The following is a 15,753-nucleotide window of genomic DNA, read 5'->3' on the forward strand; positions in this document are numbered from 1 at the left end:
TGCACCTAGTATTCCTCTGATGTTTTACAGTATTGTATATACTATTTTTCATTTTGCCAGAAATTTAACACCAGCCACCGTTGTAGAATAATGAGACACTGATTCCCTTAGCTTTTGTTTTTAATATGTTGTTATATAGATGGTTCATCCATACACCAACCAAATGCTTGAGACCTTCACGATAAGCCCAATTGTACACGCTTCCACAATGTAACCAATTGTACTTTCAGTGCTCGTAAACACGCCCTGCAGCCATACTGAACACCAAGAACATTCTCCTCTTGCAGAAATGCTTCCGAGTGGCCTCCGATCCAATCTGTATGCAGACACTTAGCCGCCGCAGCAAACTTACAGCTTTTAAATATTCTTCAATTAAAAAAAAAAATTGCAGTCTGATACAGAAGGCTAGGAGACCTGAACAATATGAAAGTGCTAGTCATTAATTTACAGAGATCAGGCATCACATAGCGCTATGAAGTATCCAATATGCTACATATGAATACAGCTGTTGACACCTTTAAAAATGCCCCTGGTTGCGTTTCAAGGCTACTTGAAAAATCAATAACCTTGCCTTGTATGTACATAAACTAGAGCGTTTATGATGAAAACAAGTAATACCACTACCAGAGGTATAATCTTATTACGTCCGCGTGGCCGATATAGTGATAATGAAATATTTAGTCCCATTATCAATTTAAAGGTAAATCCCCCAATTTTGTTTCAGTGGGAAAATCAGGAGCGTTGTTGCCATAGCAGCCCTCCATACTGGACTCCAGAAGACTGTGTTGAACATCACATTTCCTCTTGCATCGTGCTCAAGTTCTTGGTTTGTAATCCCCAGCCATTGGTTGCATTTTGGTTGCTCTCCCATGTCTTCATGTGCTATTTCCCCCATTTGATTAAGATTGAAGAATGACTGAGAAGAACCAGTTCAGGAACCACTACTGAAGGGAACAACACAAGCTTTTTTTTTTCACTTCACTACAATCAGTCACAGAGTAATAAAAAGTAGAGAGGGTGACTCAATTCATTCCGGGAGCCGTGCCACCAAAGTCAAAAGTAGGTGGCACCACTGGCGCTGTAAATCTGTATCCGCCGTGTTTCTCGATCATCTTGGATTCTGAAAAGGGAAATGGAAAAATTTGAGGAAAATGTATTGGGGTCATATTGGATTTCTTTAAAAATACATATAAATAAAAGCTGCTTACCATGCGCCGCCCGTCTCTGATCTGCCAGCGTGCCAATGTCGACAAGCTGTTTGCCTTGGTCTTCGTTGAGTACTTGAGTTAGTGTCTGATACCACGCCGGGTCACGTGTCTGGATACCTGCACAAGGGCCATTTAATCGTGATTAGAGCCAAAATTAGAGTTCCGACTGGATTCACGCCACCATCTTACTCTGTAGTATGGCTTTAAAGATCTGATATTCATCCACTAAGTTGTCTTCGTCATCTACGGACGTAGTGTAGCCCTCGAGTGCCGTCTCCTCGGCGTCGTCTTCCTCCCAGTCTTCATCGTCTCCGTCCTCTCCCGCCTGCTTGGCCAACATCTCCAGATACTCCTGACCTTCCTCATCGATGTCGTCTTCGTCGCTGCCCAGCTCGGCTATGTTAAAAGCTAAAACGTTACTCTTGACAGTTGAGCGGCTCCCCACAAAAGTTGCAATATATTCACAAAATCTCTCAAACGCAATCATACCATTATCATCGTCCTCGTCTCCATCCTCGTCGTCATCGTCGTCGTCATTCTCGTGCTCGGCGCGACAGGCATAAGCCCTCTTGAGACCGGTGAAGAGCAAAATGGCCGCAGGGAGAAGCTGGCCGCCAAACTCTGTGATGACTTGGGGTCTGTGTTCCAGGTCAATGAGAGCACAGAGGCCCAAGATGCACATCTTTCTGTCATGGAGGCTGTTTCAAATCAAAACTTTTATCAATGTGTGGCTGATTTTCGTGTGCCCCAAAATTATAGATATAGATATTAAGAGGCCCAAAAAGAGCATTTATGATTTTTCAACTTTTGAGTGGCCATACCCAAGGAAGCAGTCGACATCTCTGAGCCACTGGGTCAGGAAGTCGCATGTGATTGGCTTGCTGTTGTTGGGGAATCGCAAATTCTCCAGAGTGTTGAGGAGGAGAGGGGGGCTGTAGTAAAGTGCAGCAATGGCCACTTGCAAGCACATAGTCCTCAGCTCGCTGGTCTTCACCTCACGGGTCAAACGCTCCAGTGCTGCAGCCACAAATAGGGGCACCACCTGAAAAAAAGTTGTATTAAAAAAAAAAAAAAAAAAAATAACACGATTACTTATGTATGGAATGCTACATATGCTTTGTGTAAATTTATCTATTGACATTTTCTACTTCAACTACTGGTTAAATGTACAATTGCTAACCTGATCAATGCCTCGACCTTTGCATTGCAAAATGATTACTTCCAGAAGCTTGGCTGCGTGGCACTCTGGATCTTCACCTGGATCACCTGTTAGGATCTTGGAGGGACCAAGGATGAATGTTAACTTAACCTAAAGTTGCTTCAGATCATGCATTTTTAAGGCAGGATTTTTACCTTCTTGCACATGTCGTACATGATCTCCAGGTATTTGGTGTCTGACAGGAGGGTGTTTGTATCAACAGTTACATAGTTGTGAAGCAGAGGCATCATGTCTGGAATAGAAATGTGTATTCATGCAAACTGTTGTAACCATTGTGAAATTTCAAATAGGAAACTGGACTGGTGACCCCCCGTTGCAAAGAAGGCAAATGCTTATAGAAGGGTAGCAACCTGTGAAGTAATCAAATCCATCCTGCTGGAACACCTCATAAATCAGCGGTAGGATCTGCCACATTTGTTGTGACACCTGCTGACAAGTCAGGCTGTGAGCCAATGACAGGATCTCCTCGTAAAACTCTAGAAAAAGTCAATGAAAAAATAACAGCGGGGGTTGTGACGTCTGTGAATAGCATGAAGGCGCAGCCAGAATGTGGTGTCGCAGGAAAAACGGGTAGCAGCTTACCCATTACGTGCTGGTGCAGCACGGTGCCAATCACCTGCAGACATATGCCCTCCAACTGCTCTGTGATCTGTTGAAAGACCGTTTGGGTACAGTCAATATGCAAAATAACTTCAAGCCAGACATGCTAATGTTTTATCTTGGGTAGTTGCATAAAGTGCCATAGAATAGAGCGTGCTTATACATGACAATAATATTTAAACAGAAACTCAATGTATAGAAAAGGAACAGTTAAAATAAAGAACTGTTGGCAATGAAATCATACAAGTAAATCAATAACAAATTGAGTCAATATGATTATATAGCAAGTTTCATAACGTGATGAGAAAACAACACTTCCCAAGAAGTTGGTGGGCGGCTCATGTGTTGGTAGAAACCAGACAGCACATGAGAAAGTAGTTCCATGAAAAAAACAGCCATGTGTGCGTGCGTGTGTGGACATGTAGGCGGCTCTTCTCACAGGCTTTACTACTCACTCACCTCTTTGTGGTCCTCCACCACACTCAACAAAGTGTCAATGGTGTTGAGGATGCCCATAGCTGTCACGGCCTTGTCATCTCCCCCCTCCTCGTCAGGACCGGTCTGAATGACCTGGTTAAATGTCATAGCCTGCCAGAGCAAACACACACAATTTTGATAATGGGCATGTATGGATCAATGGTGGCCATAGCAGATTGTGTATGAATGTTCTTAATACTCCACCTCTGTGCCAAGTCGGTTACAAAACCACCCCACGCACCCACTCCAAAGAAACTAGGTGCTTACCAGGTGCTGAGTCATCTCCACTGCGATAGGTGTGACCTCCTCGCTGTATTCACAGATCATTTTCTGTATGACGTTGGTGAGATCATCGTTCTCCGTCTCCCTGACAATATGCAGCAATGCCTGCATTACTGGTCTAATGAAGGGGGTTATGTATTCTTTGGCTGAGGGGAGAAAGAACAATATATAAATCACACCAGAAGGCAGGAGGAAGCAAATGGAAAAAAATATATATATAAAAGAGTTGTTGGAGGACTGTCTTTGACAACCTTTGTCCTGGTTGCTGATGAGAACTTGCAGGGCAATGGCAGCCTCAACCTTTACTGGCATTTCATTATCATTGATTAGACAGTGACGGGTCAGCTCCAGAGCCGTTTGCAGGTTTGGGTCACTTTTGAACCTCACTTCACAGAAATACTGAATCACCCAGCAGGCCTACAAGAAACACAAAGGAAATTAGTTTTATTTTTATTTTTAGAAATAAGCATGTCTTCATAAATAAATAAAAAATTGACCAACACAGTGAAAATGTCATTGAAGTTATTCAAGGCTATAAATATACAAGCCACACTGTTCACATTCCCTTACTCTGGCTCTCATGTAGCCCAGTGTACTGCGGAATAGGGGGAAGACGTACGTCTGCAGCATCATCTCCATCTGGTCCTTATAAACCTTTTTCTATGGCAAAATGAAGAAAAACAATCACATTAACAAAAGCGTCACACTTAAAGTTTACAGCTTCCTATATTTTTTGGATCATTGTCACTTATCTTGTTATTTTATCTCAACGACTGCCAGTGACTTGATTTGAGAGATGCTGTTAGTCACTGCCATCCTCTATCAGTCATTTAAATTAATATCTATAGAACTCTTATATAGCTCTTGCGCAGGAGGTGGAATTGGACGACACGAGTTTCCTTTAATTTTTTTGGTGTCATGTCGTGTGTATATGTGATGTTTTGAGTCATTTTCTTGTTAGCAGTCATGAAGTAAAGCGCTGTTTATACCTCAACAATAAGCAGGATCGATTGCGCCATAGCAATCTGAAGGGTTTCAGTACTTTTGTAAAATTGAAAAGAAAAATATTTTGCCCCAAAATGGGGAAATGCTCAGATTTTCCTTATGAAGAGTTAACCGTTAGAACAGATCAACAAAAAAGGAGAACTTATTTCCATTTCCACCACTAAAATTTCACCCCGGATAAGTTTGTCTTTTGAGCTCAAACCACTTAAAAGGAGTTGCAATGAAGTTTACCTTGAGCAAAATCTCAGCCAGAGAGCCTATCATGTGGAGGGCACCATCTTTTTTCCTGGGATCAGTGGTTTCATTAGTGAGAATGTGGTAGCAGAATCCCATTGTCTTTTGCAGCACCTAAACAAAGTTGCACAAATATTAATATGAAGGCCAAACAGGGTTTCATATGGGTTTCATTTTGCTCTTGCCAGGAACTTAAATAATCCATAAAAAGGCAGATAAACTGACCTCCTTTCGTTTATTGCAGGCAGTAAAGAGGAGGGTCTGGGCGGCTGTCGTAGGAGAAATAAAATCCTCGAATACATCTGAAGTGGAAAGAAGCGATTGAACAAATTACACATCGGCGAGTCACTTAATCCCTTCAGAATCGACAATGGCTAAAATTGGCTTTGCTCACCAAACTTCATGCGAATGTACTCATATGGGTCCTCTTTCCAACGCTCCTCATCGGCGTCTGTGTAGCACATGAGGGGGAAAACCACATCCTGAATGATGCCCTGCAAGACGTACAAGAACAACATCCGAGTATTAATAATCAGGCGCGGACAAACAAATCTCAAAAATAAAATATGGTGCGTTTTCACTGGTGTGTTAATGTCTTCCAAAATGTATGACGCCGACGGCTAAGAGAAATTTAGTTTGAAAGGTGGCAATTCTGAAACCCCATGATTTGAAGGGTTGTGCTCACGGCGAGTGAGCATTTTGCGGCAAACTGAGCGTGTCCAATAGGAGACACAAATCACTTAAGAAAAAAAACTCAATAAATGAATCTTGCCTTCCACTTGCTATTCTAAATGATATCTTAATGCAAGTTTGACTATGCTGCTCTGCTATCAGCTGTTAAGGGCAGTGTACATAAGTGTTATCATTCCAATCAGCCTTAATACATTCATAAATGTGTTCATGTAAACACGGCCAATGACGGCTTACCTGAATGTGTGGTTTAAGGTTTTTCCATGTAAGAGCATGAGCTATTCCCTGGTTGATGTAGTTGAGTGTCTGCTGGAGTACTCTTGGAGCCACATATTGATTTTCCTTGTATTGGTACAAGACTTTCAGCAACACCTAAGAGTTCATACATTGATAAGTGTCTATAAAATCATTTCCAGTCTGACCTTTAGCCAGGAATTGGCACGATAGGTGACAGTTCTGTAGTGCATACCTGCTGTGCTGCAACGGCATATTCCTTGAGGAAAAGGTCCGCAAACTCTGTGTACTCTTTGGTTGTGTTGCCTGGGCTTCCATATCTACAAATTCAATTTACTTGTTAAGTTTGAAGTGACAAAAACGAGTTAAAACCCTAATGAGACGTGTACCTCTCAAATAGTCGAGCTAAAATGTGAAGGGCCCACTTCTTACACTTCCACCAAGGAAGCTCAGGAGGGTCCTCATCTTCATCAACCTGCATTGTTTTGTGCACAAGTAAACAAGTCAGTGGTTGATGCTTCAGTACAGCGTGGCAGAGAATTCATCATGTTCTCACCGGTGGCACGTCTCTATCCACAACTGTCTTAAGAATCTCCATCCATTCAGTCAGGATCTGTCTGTTGATGAGTTCCAGGGGGAGGTTATACTGTGAACACACGCAAGGCAAAGGTCACTGGAAAATTCTCACCTCGATTTCACTCAACAAGTTGTTTTGTCACGTACCAATCACGACCTGGTCGAGTTTTTGCAACTAATAATAGTGATTTCAAAATGGCTGATTATTACTGTTACATGGAGGTGGTATTGTGCCACAATCGAACGTATCAAAATTTTACCAATAAATATCCGACTAGCCGGTGAGTTTTACACAACCATAATATTTGCATTATTCTACACAAATAGAAATACCTGGAAAAGGGCATAGAGAATTTTGAAGATCTGCTTCTGGATGAGTACAGATTGGGAGGAGCTGTCCGGGAGAAGCTGGATGAAACGGTCTTTCAACATGGGCATGAAGATGTGCATTGCAGCCACCAGAGGCTGACGCTCCTCTGGCTTTTTGTATCTGTTTTAACATGGACGAGTTAGCCTGATGCAATACGGTGACGTCCTCTCCGCTAGCACACTGACTCACTCATAGTTTTTCACCAGCTGGTAAAGGCAGAGCAAGATGCCAAGCCATCCTGAGGGGTTGTCAGACTGAAGGTAGAAGCCGATCTTGTCCACGATGGTCGTCCACTTGGCAGGGTAATCGTGCTTGATCATGTGGTGGATGCAGGTTGTCAATTGAACTCTACAAGGGTAAATAGGAAAGGTTTTATACCCCGTTCAGACTTAAGAGCCAAAAATAAGTTTAAAAAAAGGCTGCATAATACTGTAATAACAAATGTGTATTTACCTGATTCGCTCAGGTGAGTGGATGATAGCCTCCACGATGCTGTCGCGAATGAATTGTCGATCTTCATCAGGGATTTTATCGACAGGTGTTTCTGTGGAAGAACCATCTCCACCAGCCCAGTGCTGGGTTATCATGTTCTTAAGATAAATGACAGCTATATTTAAAAAAAAAAAAAAGAAAAAAAAGATCAATTTAGGAGAGCAGCCAAATGATTGGCTTAGTCGTGTTCAAATGGCAAAATATGAATCATTCTTTCTAGCGCACCATTGTCTGGATTGAAAGAACAAGCTTTTAAAGTTATTTTGAATCGGCAGCAAGATTGCTATCTGAGTATAGTGATTCAAGGCAGTGTTCTCTGTGGCAGAGGGATGTAGCTGGGGGAATGGAGGCGTGTCTGTCGCATGGGAGGCTGGCATCAGACTGCTGACACAAATGTCTACATCGCTGGCGAGGCAATCAAATTTCAGCTAATCATGCTGACTGAAAGAAAACTACAAGAAATGTTTTTAAGGGATTGTCATAATTTTGGTTCCTCTTTCAAATAAAAAGACTAAAGTTCTGATTGGTTGCACCCACATTTGACATCATCTACTACTCAAAGCACCATGAACCTAGGCAGTGCACAGTCCTCTGCAAACTACTTTGCAATAACTCTGAATAGCTGTTTCCTTCCCTCTGTTGCTTTTCTTAGCCCCCACCCCAAAAAAAACCTCATGATTGATTGACTTTTTAGGACAGTTTCAATCTAGGACAACATTTGCTTTATAATAAATCTGAGCTCAGCAAATTTGTCATTTTAGGAATCACCCAAAATAAGTCTTTAACATTCCATTGAAAAATGTTGATAAAGCAGATAAATATTAAAGCACCCGAAACTCACCTGCTTGCCTGACTGGCAAATCAAGCTGTTCAGTCATAGTGATGCGGAGCAGAGTAGATAAAAATTGCGGCTTGGTGTGGCCCTGTAGATCAGAAGAAAAAAAATACATCATCTCAACACAAAAAGAAAATCACTCAACACCATCCAGCCAGCCTTCAGTTATTGGTTATCTTCACTAGTTTGACAGGTGTGTGTGTGTATGTATGTGTGTAGGGCCACGATTTAGACTTCACCCAAAGGCAGGTTACATCCTGCATTGGCCCCAAACCAATAACAAACAAAAAATAATAAATCAAGTCAGTGATAAATTAAGAAGTCCAAGCCAGGTAAATTTACAACGCTAACTAAAATCTCAATTTTTTTCTTTTGGTTCCATTATGCTCCAACATAACAATACCCCTGTATAGTACATTCCAAACATATCACACTGCTTGTTCAGTCAACCCGGCCATCCTCCATATAAAAAAAACATCCAATGACTAAGCACAGATCTGTATTTAGAAACTGTGCACTTGAGCAGGGCTCTATCCTCCCCCAGACAACATGCTTTTTACCAGTTGCACAACTTGATGGCAAGTATAGCATTTCCACCAGCACAATGACAAATGTGGGCACCATCAAAATAATCACAACAATGTACAAAAAAAAACTATTAGTTATGAAGGTATATACCACTTATAGTTGAAGGTATGAACAAAGATACATCAGGACATTCAAAGAAGATTATATTACGCCTCCAAAACAAACAGGGCAGCATAGTTTGGCAGCACACGACAATAATTTGACATTTAAAAACTGTTTCATGCATTATTTTTTAGCAACACTATTTGAAACCTCGCCGAGCCGTGATTTTGCTATTCTCATTTCTGTAGGCAAATCTGAATTGTGACATAACATCAAAACAAGGCTTGGGATAGAGAAATATGTAGTTGTAACTTTTACATGGCATTTGCTTCAGTTTTTACATTAGACTTTTTGTACACGACCACCCTCAATTAATTCAGATTGGAAAAGAATCGTCGATGGTTTTAATACAACAAGCAACTGAGACAAACATCCATAACTGTGGAGGCCACTCATGTGCCAAGAGACCAGGGGTCAAATCTGGACCGGGACATCCTTTTAATGGCTAGGTAAAATAACTAGGAATTAACATTGACAGCGATAGACGTCCAATGCATTATCTCCCCATCAATGGCAGGCAAAGAGTTTTAACATTTTAGTAAACACACTTTATACTTTATAGTATAGTAATAAGTGCTTTGCTGAACGATATGTCAACACAAAGGTTTGTTGGCCAGAAATTTCATTTGGACTTTAACTGAAACGTGTTGCGACACAAAAACAACCACATGGGAATAACAATAATATTATGGACATTATCGAATTTTGATAGCGTACGGAGTAAACTTATGATTTGAAATTAGCAGGAATCTAGCTAAACCACTGCTGAAATCGAGCATTGTTGCTATTTTGGCGTCCACCCTGGTACTTCGACCAATCTTGGTTCTTATTACACATTCATTGAAATCTATAAATTCGATAAAATACGATCCAGTACTACGATTTGATCGACTAGCGATTTTATTTTGTGCGTTTAGAATACAATTTCGTCGTTGATCCGACATGTCATTGCACCCAGGCTTGTCAGTGACACGTGAGCAGCGGCAGAAGCTATGCCATGTAGCAGATACCACCCGACAACAACTACTACTCGTTAAAATTGCTCTCATTCTGTTTCGAGGTGAACATCGGAGGCGGCTCTTAACAATATTTCCACTTTTCTCAGACGGTTAACTATTAATTCAACGTGGGCGTGCGAATCAATCTCTTTTTGGGGAGGGGTGGTGGAGTACGACGAGGTAGCTAGCTTAGCATCGTTAGCCACACAGCTGGCTCGTCGAGCTCGAGAAGAACCGTGAACAGACGATCACGCGAGTGGAATTTAAAGGTCAAAACTCGCGAGGCACGGCTCAAAAGTGAGATCGAACATCGCGAGGGCGGCAGTGTGAAAGAGTCCGGTGTGCGCGATGGCCCTATATTGATGTAGCGAGTCGAGGCCCGACGTGGTGACCGCGCCATCGTCAGCAACGGAAAAGCCAGAGTTGGAAAGCGTTTACCTCGCTAAGTTGTCTCTCCGCCGCCTCTCGCAGATTGGGGTCCATAGTGCCCCGCAGGGCCTCGACCAAAAGCAAAACCTCGGGATCCATCTTGGCGGGGTGGAAACAAAAGATCGCTTGCTTGGCTCGGATTGAGGCTATTTCAGATGTCTTATCAGCTCCCAGGCGCTGCGCACATGGATGCACGGCTCTCCGGTTACCCGGCGCGAAAGGAAGAAGCGAAAGAAGTACCCGGATAGATCAGCGCCAAATCTCGGCTAGCAATTTCCGGCTGCGCCTGAAGCACTCTGGGACTTGTAGTTTTTTTTCTTGTAGTTTTTTTTTTAGTGGGATTGGTAGCCACGCTTCAAAACTCCGGAATTCCGCATCTTTTCCCACCGATGAAACTCCACGAAATTGCGACTGAACCACCTTTTGTTACTTTTTGGCAAGCTGCAGACATTTTTATCTGTGCATGCTAGCTGGCCGTGAGCCAGGAAATTGAGCGTTTCTCGACTGACTGATGATCGCGGCGAGAAGGCTGCTGTTGGAGATGCGAAATAACATAAAAAGGGGTGACAAGTGACATTTCAAAGCATGTGATGTAATCTCCTTCATGATGTCACTGTAAAGTGTCTTGTGCAAACATTAGATGACTCCTTGACGCAAAGAACAGTGGAGTGTCAAATAGCGTGTTGGCGCTCAGTCGTATGTTTTCATATCGAGGATTGAAGGTAATTCATTTGGATTACTAGTACACCATTACTATATTGTTATTCTATTTTTCATCCTTCACATTTCCTTACCCATTAACGTCTTATTGGGAAATGCCTTTGACAACGTTGACGTTCCTAATACGGATAGTTTACCCAGAAATCCACATTTCTGCTGTCCAAAGACTATTTTAGGATTAACCAATTTTTGTCATACAAGGAAGAAATGATCACATTATAACATGTTTAAATTTTACGTAACGTCATAATTACTCACACAATTCCTAATTCACCTCCAATCTCCAAATAAAATAATTTCAGGACTAGATGATGCTTCATTTAAAGTTAGTATTTGGCGTTGTTTATTGACCTAAATTGGGACGATCATGAGTGCTTAGCACGTCTGCCTTGTAGTTCTAAGGTCAAGGGTTCAATCCCCCTTTGGCTTTCCTGTGTGGAGTTTGCATGCGCTTCCCGCATATTAAAAATACCCATTGATGCATGCAGTACTCCAGCTTGCTCCCACACCCGCAAAAGATGCACGGTAAGCCAATTAGACATCCAAATACTCCACAGCTGTGATTGTGAGTGACAGGTGTTTGTCTATATGTTCCCCCCTCCGATTGGCTGACAACAGTTAAGGTACAACTCACCTGCCCATAGCTTGCTCGGGGTTGGTTCCAGCAACCCCGCGAGCCTCGTGAGGATAAGCACAACGTAAAATGAATGGATGATCTGGCTGACATTATAAACATGTTTTTAGAAACCTGACAAATATGAAATACCCCCCTTTTAGCTAGTATGACAGTTCATATGACTTATAACCCCTTTACTCAGTGAGAGCCACCATTTCAGAGTGTTCAACAACTACTATGTACTACATATACTAGTTTATATGCACGGTGATGACTGATAACAATACAAGCCAGGCGGTGGCGCTGTTGGTGATTGTATGTGTACGTTGGAAGAGAGGAATAGATAGGTCTGGGTGGACGTGTCATTTCACCGGCACTGTATCAATTTGTGTTTTTCTTTCGCTTTTTACCCAAAACGACACCCGAGGGAAAGCTTGGCTTTACTCAGAAAATGGCCAAAAAACGGAGGGATAGACGAGAGACGAACGACTTGCTTTTGTCACATGAGGAAGTGAACGCTAAAGCTACGGACCCCATAGCATTGACCGGTAGGTATGTAGGGGATCAAAAGCCCAGATATTAGAGCAACACAACTTGATTTTAACAATCTAACGATGGAGTAGAGCCTTTCTTTTTGATTCGTTGGTGTAATCGAACGTAGGTTCGGGGCATTGACAGGCTCCGTTAGCTTAGCATGAGAACATAGCAGTCATGTTGGAGTGGCTTGTTACTGTCACGTGACGTTGCGAAATGCAGTTTCCTAAATTCTATAGTAACTAACCGCAGAGTTGAATGTATCATTTAGTAAAATATTAAGATAGAACATCTTGGGATACGTGGTGTGAAATTTAAATCCATTCCTGACATGTGCTAGACTTTCTGGGGAAGATTAGTAATTTTTGTGTTTTTTGTTGTTAAATCTACATCACAGAGATGGTCCTCTTCAGTCATTGAAATGTAACCTACTTAAGTTGGGTCCTTTATAATTGAAATGGGAAACATTTACATTGGCTTCATTAAAGAAAAATGAGTTCCCGTAACTATTTAAAACTAGCAATGGCCTATTATAAAACATTACATTTCATCAGTAATAAATAACCCATTTACAGCCTGGTACAAACTTTAAATGTGTTCGTTACAGTGATCTAACAGCTTAATGACCTTTGCATGGAAGGAGAATTTTACACCTTATGGTTGTAGAACTGTATACAAGTACTCTGAACATTGATTGAAATGTTAATTTTCTTTGCAGTTAGCCATCATGACACCGGGGGCTCAACACGAATGTCCCTCCTCCTCCTGCTTGCTATCTTCACCTGTTCGGCCTCAGTCATGTACCTGGTATACAGGAATTTCCCGGAACTTCAAGAGTATGTAGCTTTTTTTTGCGATCATAAAGCACTCATGAAGTTTATTTAATTTGTGTGCTTCTAAATGTTCATTTCTATTCTAGTGATGAAATGGAAAAAATAAAAATCCCCAAAGACATGGATGATGCCAAAGCATTGGGAACTGTATTGTCCAAATACAAAGATACCTACTACAGCCAGGTGTTGGTGGCTTATTTTGCCACCTATATTTTGTATCCTTGGGGGGAAAAAGCCAATTCATTGCTTTAGTCTGGTTATTAGGTTTTACCTAATTCCATTCTATCATAATGGATCTATTTATCTTTAAAAAACAATAATTCCTTGACACCTTTCGTTAGCCTTCAGACCTTTGCGATTCCTGGATCCATTTTCCTCAGCATCCTATCTGGGTATCTTTACCCTTTCCCTCTGGCTCTCTTCTTAGTCTGCTTGGTGAGTAAATTAATCTATATTTTTTTCGTGTGCCTGCTTAGTTATATTTCAACTAATGCAGCATTTTATTAGGATTTTAAGATGGACATTAAGAAGTCGTAAATGTTTCTTTTTTTGCAGTGTTCCGGGTTGGGGGCTTCCTTTTGCTACTTGCTCTCATACTTGGTTGGGCGGCCCGTGGTCTACAAATACCTCACGGAAAAAGCCCAAAAGTGGTCACAACAGGTTAGAATGAGCAAACTCGACTCTGAGCTTTCTGAGCTTTGTCACATACAAGCCACTGTTGATCTTTTTTTGACATTTTGTGTTTGACTTCTAGGTGGATAAACATAGAGATCATTTAATCAATTATATTATTTTCCTGAGGATAACTCCCTTTCTTCCTAACTGGTTCATCAACATTACCTCACCTGTCATCAATGTGCCCTTGGGTGTCTTCTTTGTTGGAACTTTTCTGGGTACGAATTTCTGACTTTGCTCTTGAGTGTTTTTTTATTTTTAAATTTAACTTATGCTCTATTGTTTTTCACAGGCGTGGCACCGCCATCCTTTGTAGCCATTAATGCGGGCACCACATTGTACAAACTGACCACTGCTGGTGAGGCTGTGTCTTGGAACTCTCTGGCTGTGCTGGCCGTCCTTGCTGTGCTCTCTATATTGCCTGTCTGCTTCCAGAAAAAGTTGCAGCAGAAACTAGAGTAGACCACAAAAGACCTCAACACCTGCAAGCCCCCATATTTCCGCCTCAGCAACGTGCAGCTGTCGCTCTCGACGTCTGTCTCGGTCACAGTTTCTCGAAATCTCGGTGGGAGGTTCTCCCCACCGAGGACACAACAAAAAAGTCTTGAGCGAACGGTTTACACAATAGTGACTTGTTCCTGATTGTGAACTTAAGGGACATGAGTGGAGGGGAGCATGAGAAACTTTGTTTTCCTTTTAAGAAACTTTTTTTTCTCACTTCAGTTTACTCCTTAAGAAAGTTATTTTATTTAAGCGTGATCAAAAAGCACTACTTTTAGGATGGATGTAATGATGGATTCTAATGTTTTTTTTTTTTAGAAAAAAAATATGGTTCCAAATGGCCTCATTTAATTGGGGATAGTGTTTCAGGTTGCTAAATATAACATCACTTCACTGCCAAGTCCACGGCTGTGGAATTCCCCCCCCTTGTCAATGACATCAACATCCTATTTGTAGCAGCAAAATGTTATCGCTGTGTCATGTCCTGGTATTTTCACTTGTGTCTGGAAAGGAGCAATAACTGCAGCCAGAGTGTCACCCCTATCTTGCAAATGAAGCTTAGTTTGTAAATGTCATATCAGGTGCTCGCTTTATCAAGTGAAAAGTACAATGTGGGAGTTGAAATCTACAGGACTAAAAAATGTGAGAATGATACTGATGATGATCTTTGTTTTATGAGTTCTACCTCTAAATATCTTCAGAATCTTTGCCATGTATTTCTTTTAATCTTATAACTTGATTTTTAGAAACTGCCAAGGAGGTTAAAAAAACTATGAGGAATTTGAATGTGGAGATTATGCATTGTGCATCAAAGTGCAGTCATTGCATTCCTCCTGACTAGTGCCAATCAATTGAATAGACTAAAGAGTGAGTTTTTCGGATGGCTTTCATTAGAGGGATGATGATAATATTTTTTTCTTTTACATTTTAGTGAATTTTACAAAGTAACATCAATGACGTGAATTACATGCAGAAAACAGTTTTATATAACATTTGTTTCTTCCATGCTTTTTATTTATAGCATTGTAAAGTACAGTTATCTGATTCCAATTGGGCAATGAATTGTCTTAAAATATTGATTTGTGCTAACTACTGTATGACCGAGCAGAAACTGGATTTTGAATGATTTGTGAAAGACAAGTAAATAAACTACCCATGGTGTGCATATGTGCCTATGCACGTTTTAATCAGTTTTGTGATTAGTTTCTTGATGGAATAGAAAGAAACCAGTATTTTACAGGGTAAATCAATTGATTAATGGAATGTCTTAAATAAATTATGCCTCAATCTGGTTCTGCCATTTCTTCCTGTCATTTCTCTTACAATTTAAGTGTATGTCCCCAACAGTACAAACTATTCTTGCCTGCAATGAGACCCCCATACCACTAGATAGCCCCACACTAACAGTCTAGAAATGTCAGCCTACTATGTTTCACCAACCTAGTATTTCAAGCTGCAAGTTATACTCCTGCTAGATATTGGGTGTTTACCAATTTAAAATATTTTAAATTTTTGTACAAATTAATTAATCAGGA

At 41.1% G+C, this 15,753-nt stretch overlaps 2 protein-coding genes across 4 annotated transcripts; one reads left to right on the forward strand and one right to left on the reverse strand.

Annotated features, from left to right (window-relative positions):
* Positions 1-102: 102 nt before the first annotated feature.
* Positions 103-10,861, reverse strand: ipo7 (importin 7). The gene is made up of 25 exons (XM_077712716.1): positions 10,349-10,861; positions 8,229-8,310; positions 7,349-7,502; positions 7,085-7,243; positions 6,859-7,015; positions 6,506-6,595; positions 6,339-6,424; positions 6,185-6,269; positions 5,953-6,087; positions 5,420-5,519; positions 5,251-5,327; positions 5,023-5,139; positions 4,357-4,446; positions 4,038-4,203; positions 3,772-3,932; positions 3,487-3,615; positions 3,010-3,076; positions 2,778-2,903; positions 2,562-2,659; positions 2,389-2,484; positions 2,030-2,250; positions 1,698-1,906; positions 1,398-1,616; positions 1,209-1,325; positions 103-1,120 (listed from the first exon to the last, which is right to left on the reverse strand). Exons 1-25 carry the CDS (start codon positions 10,436-10,438, stop codon positions 1,023-1,025), a joined length of 3,129 nt encoding a protein of 1,042 aa, XP_077568842.1. The 5' UTR covers positions 10,439-10,861; the 3' UTR covers positions 103-1,022.
* tmem41b (transmembrane protein 41B) lies at positions 10,234-15,509 on the forward strand. 3 transcript variants are annotated; one of them, XM_077712719.1, is made up of 8 exons: positions 10,234-11,061; positions 12,928-13,045; positions 13,129-13,257; positions 13,384-13,477; positions 13,598-13,702; positions 13,797-13,935; positions 14,010-14,075; positions 14,153-15,509. In XM_077712719.1, exons 2-8 carry the CDS (start codon positions 12,960-12,962, stop codon positions 14,323-14,325), a joined length of 792 nt encoding a protein of 263 aa, XP_077568845.1. In that variant the 5' UTR covers positions 10,234-11,061; positions 12,928-12,959; the 3' UTR covers positions 14,326-15,509. The 3 variants fall into 3 exon arrangements, with proteins under 3 accessions (XP_077568845.1, XP_077568843.1, XP_077568844.1); XM_077712717.1 differs by lacking the exon at positions 10,234-11,061 and adding an exon at positions 11,069-12,223; XM_077712718.1 differs by lacking the exon at positions 10,234-11,061 and adding an exon at positions 11,069-12,223 and having other exon boundaries at positions 14,010-14,321.
* The last annotated feature ends 244 nt before the right edge of the window (positions 15,510-15,753 follow it).

This window comes from Stigmatopora nigra, chromosome 3, assembly GCF_051989575.1.
Source record: "Stigmatopora nigra isolate UIUO_SnigA chromosome 3, RoL_Snig_1.1, whole genome shotgun sequence".
Classification (NCBI taxonomy): Eukaryota; Metazoa; Chordata; class Actinopteri; order Syngnathiformes; family Syngnathidae; genus Stigmatopora; species Stigmatopora nigra.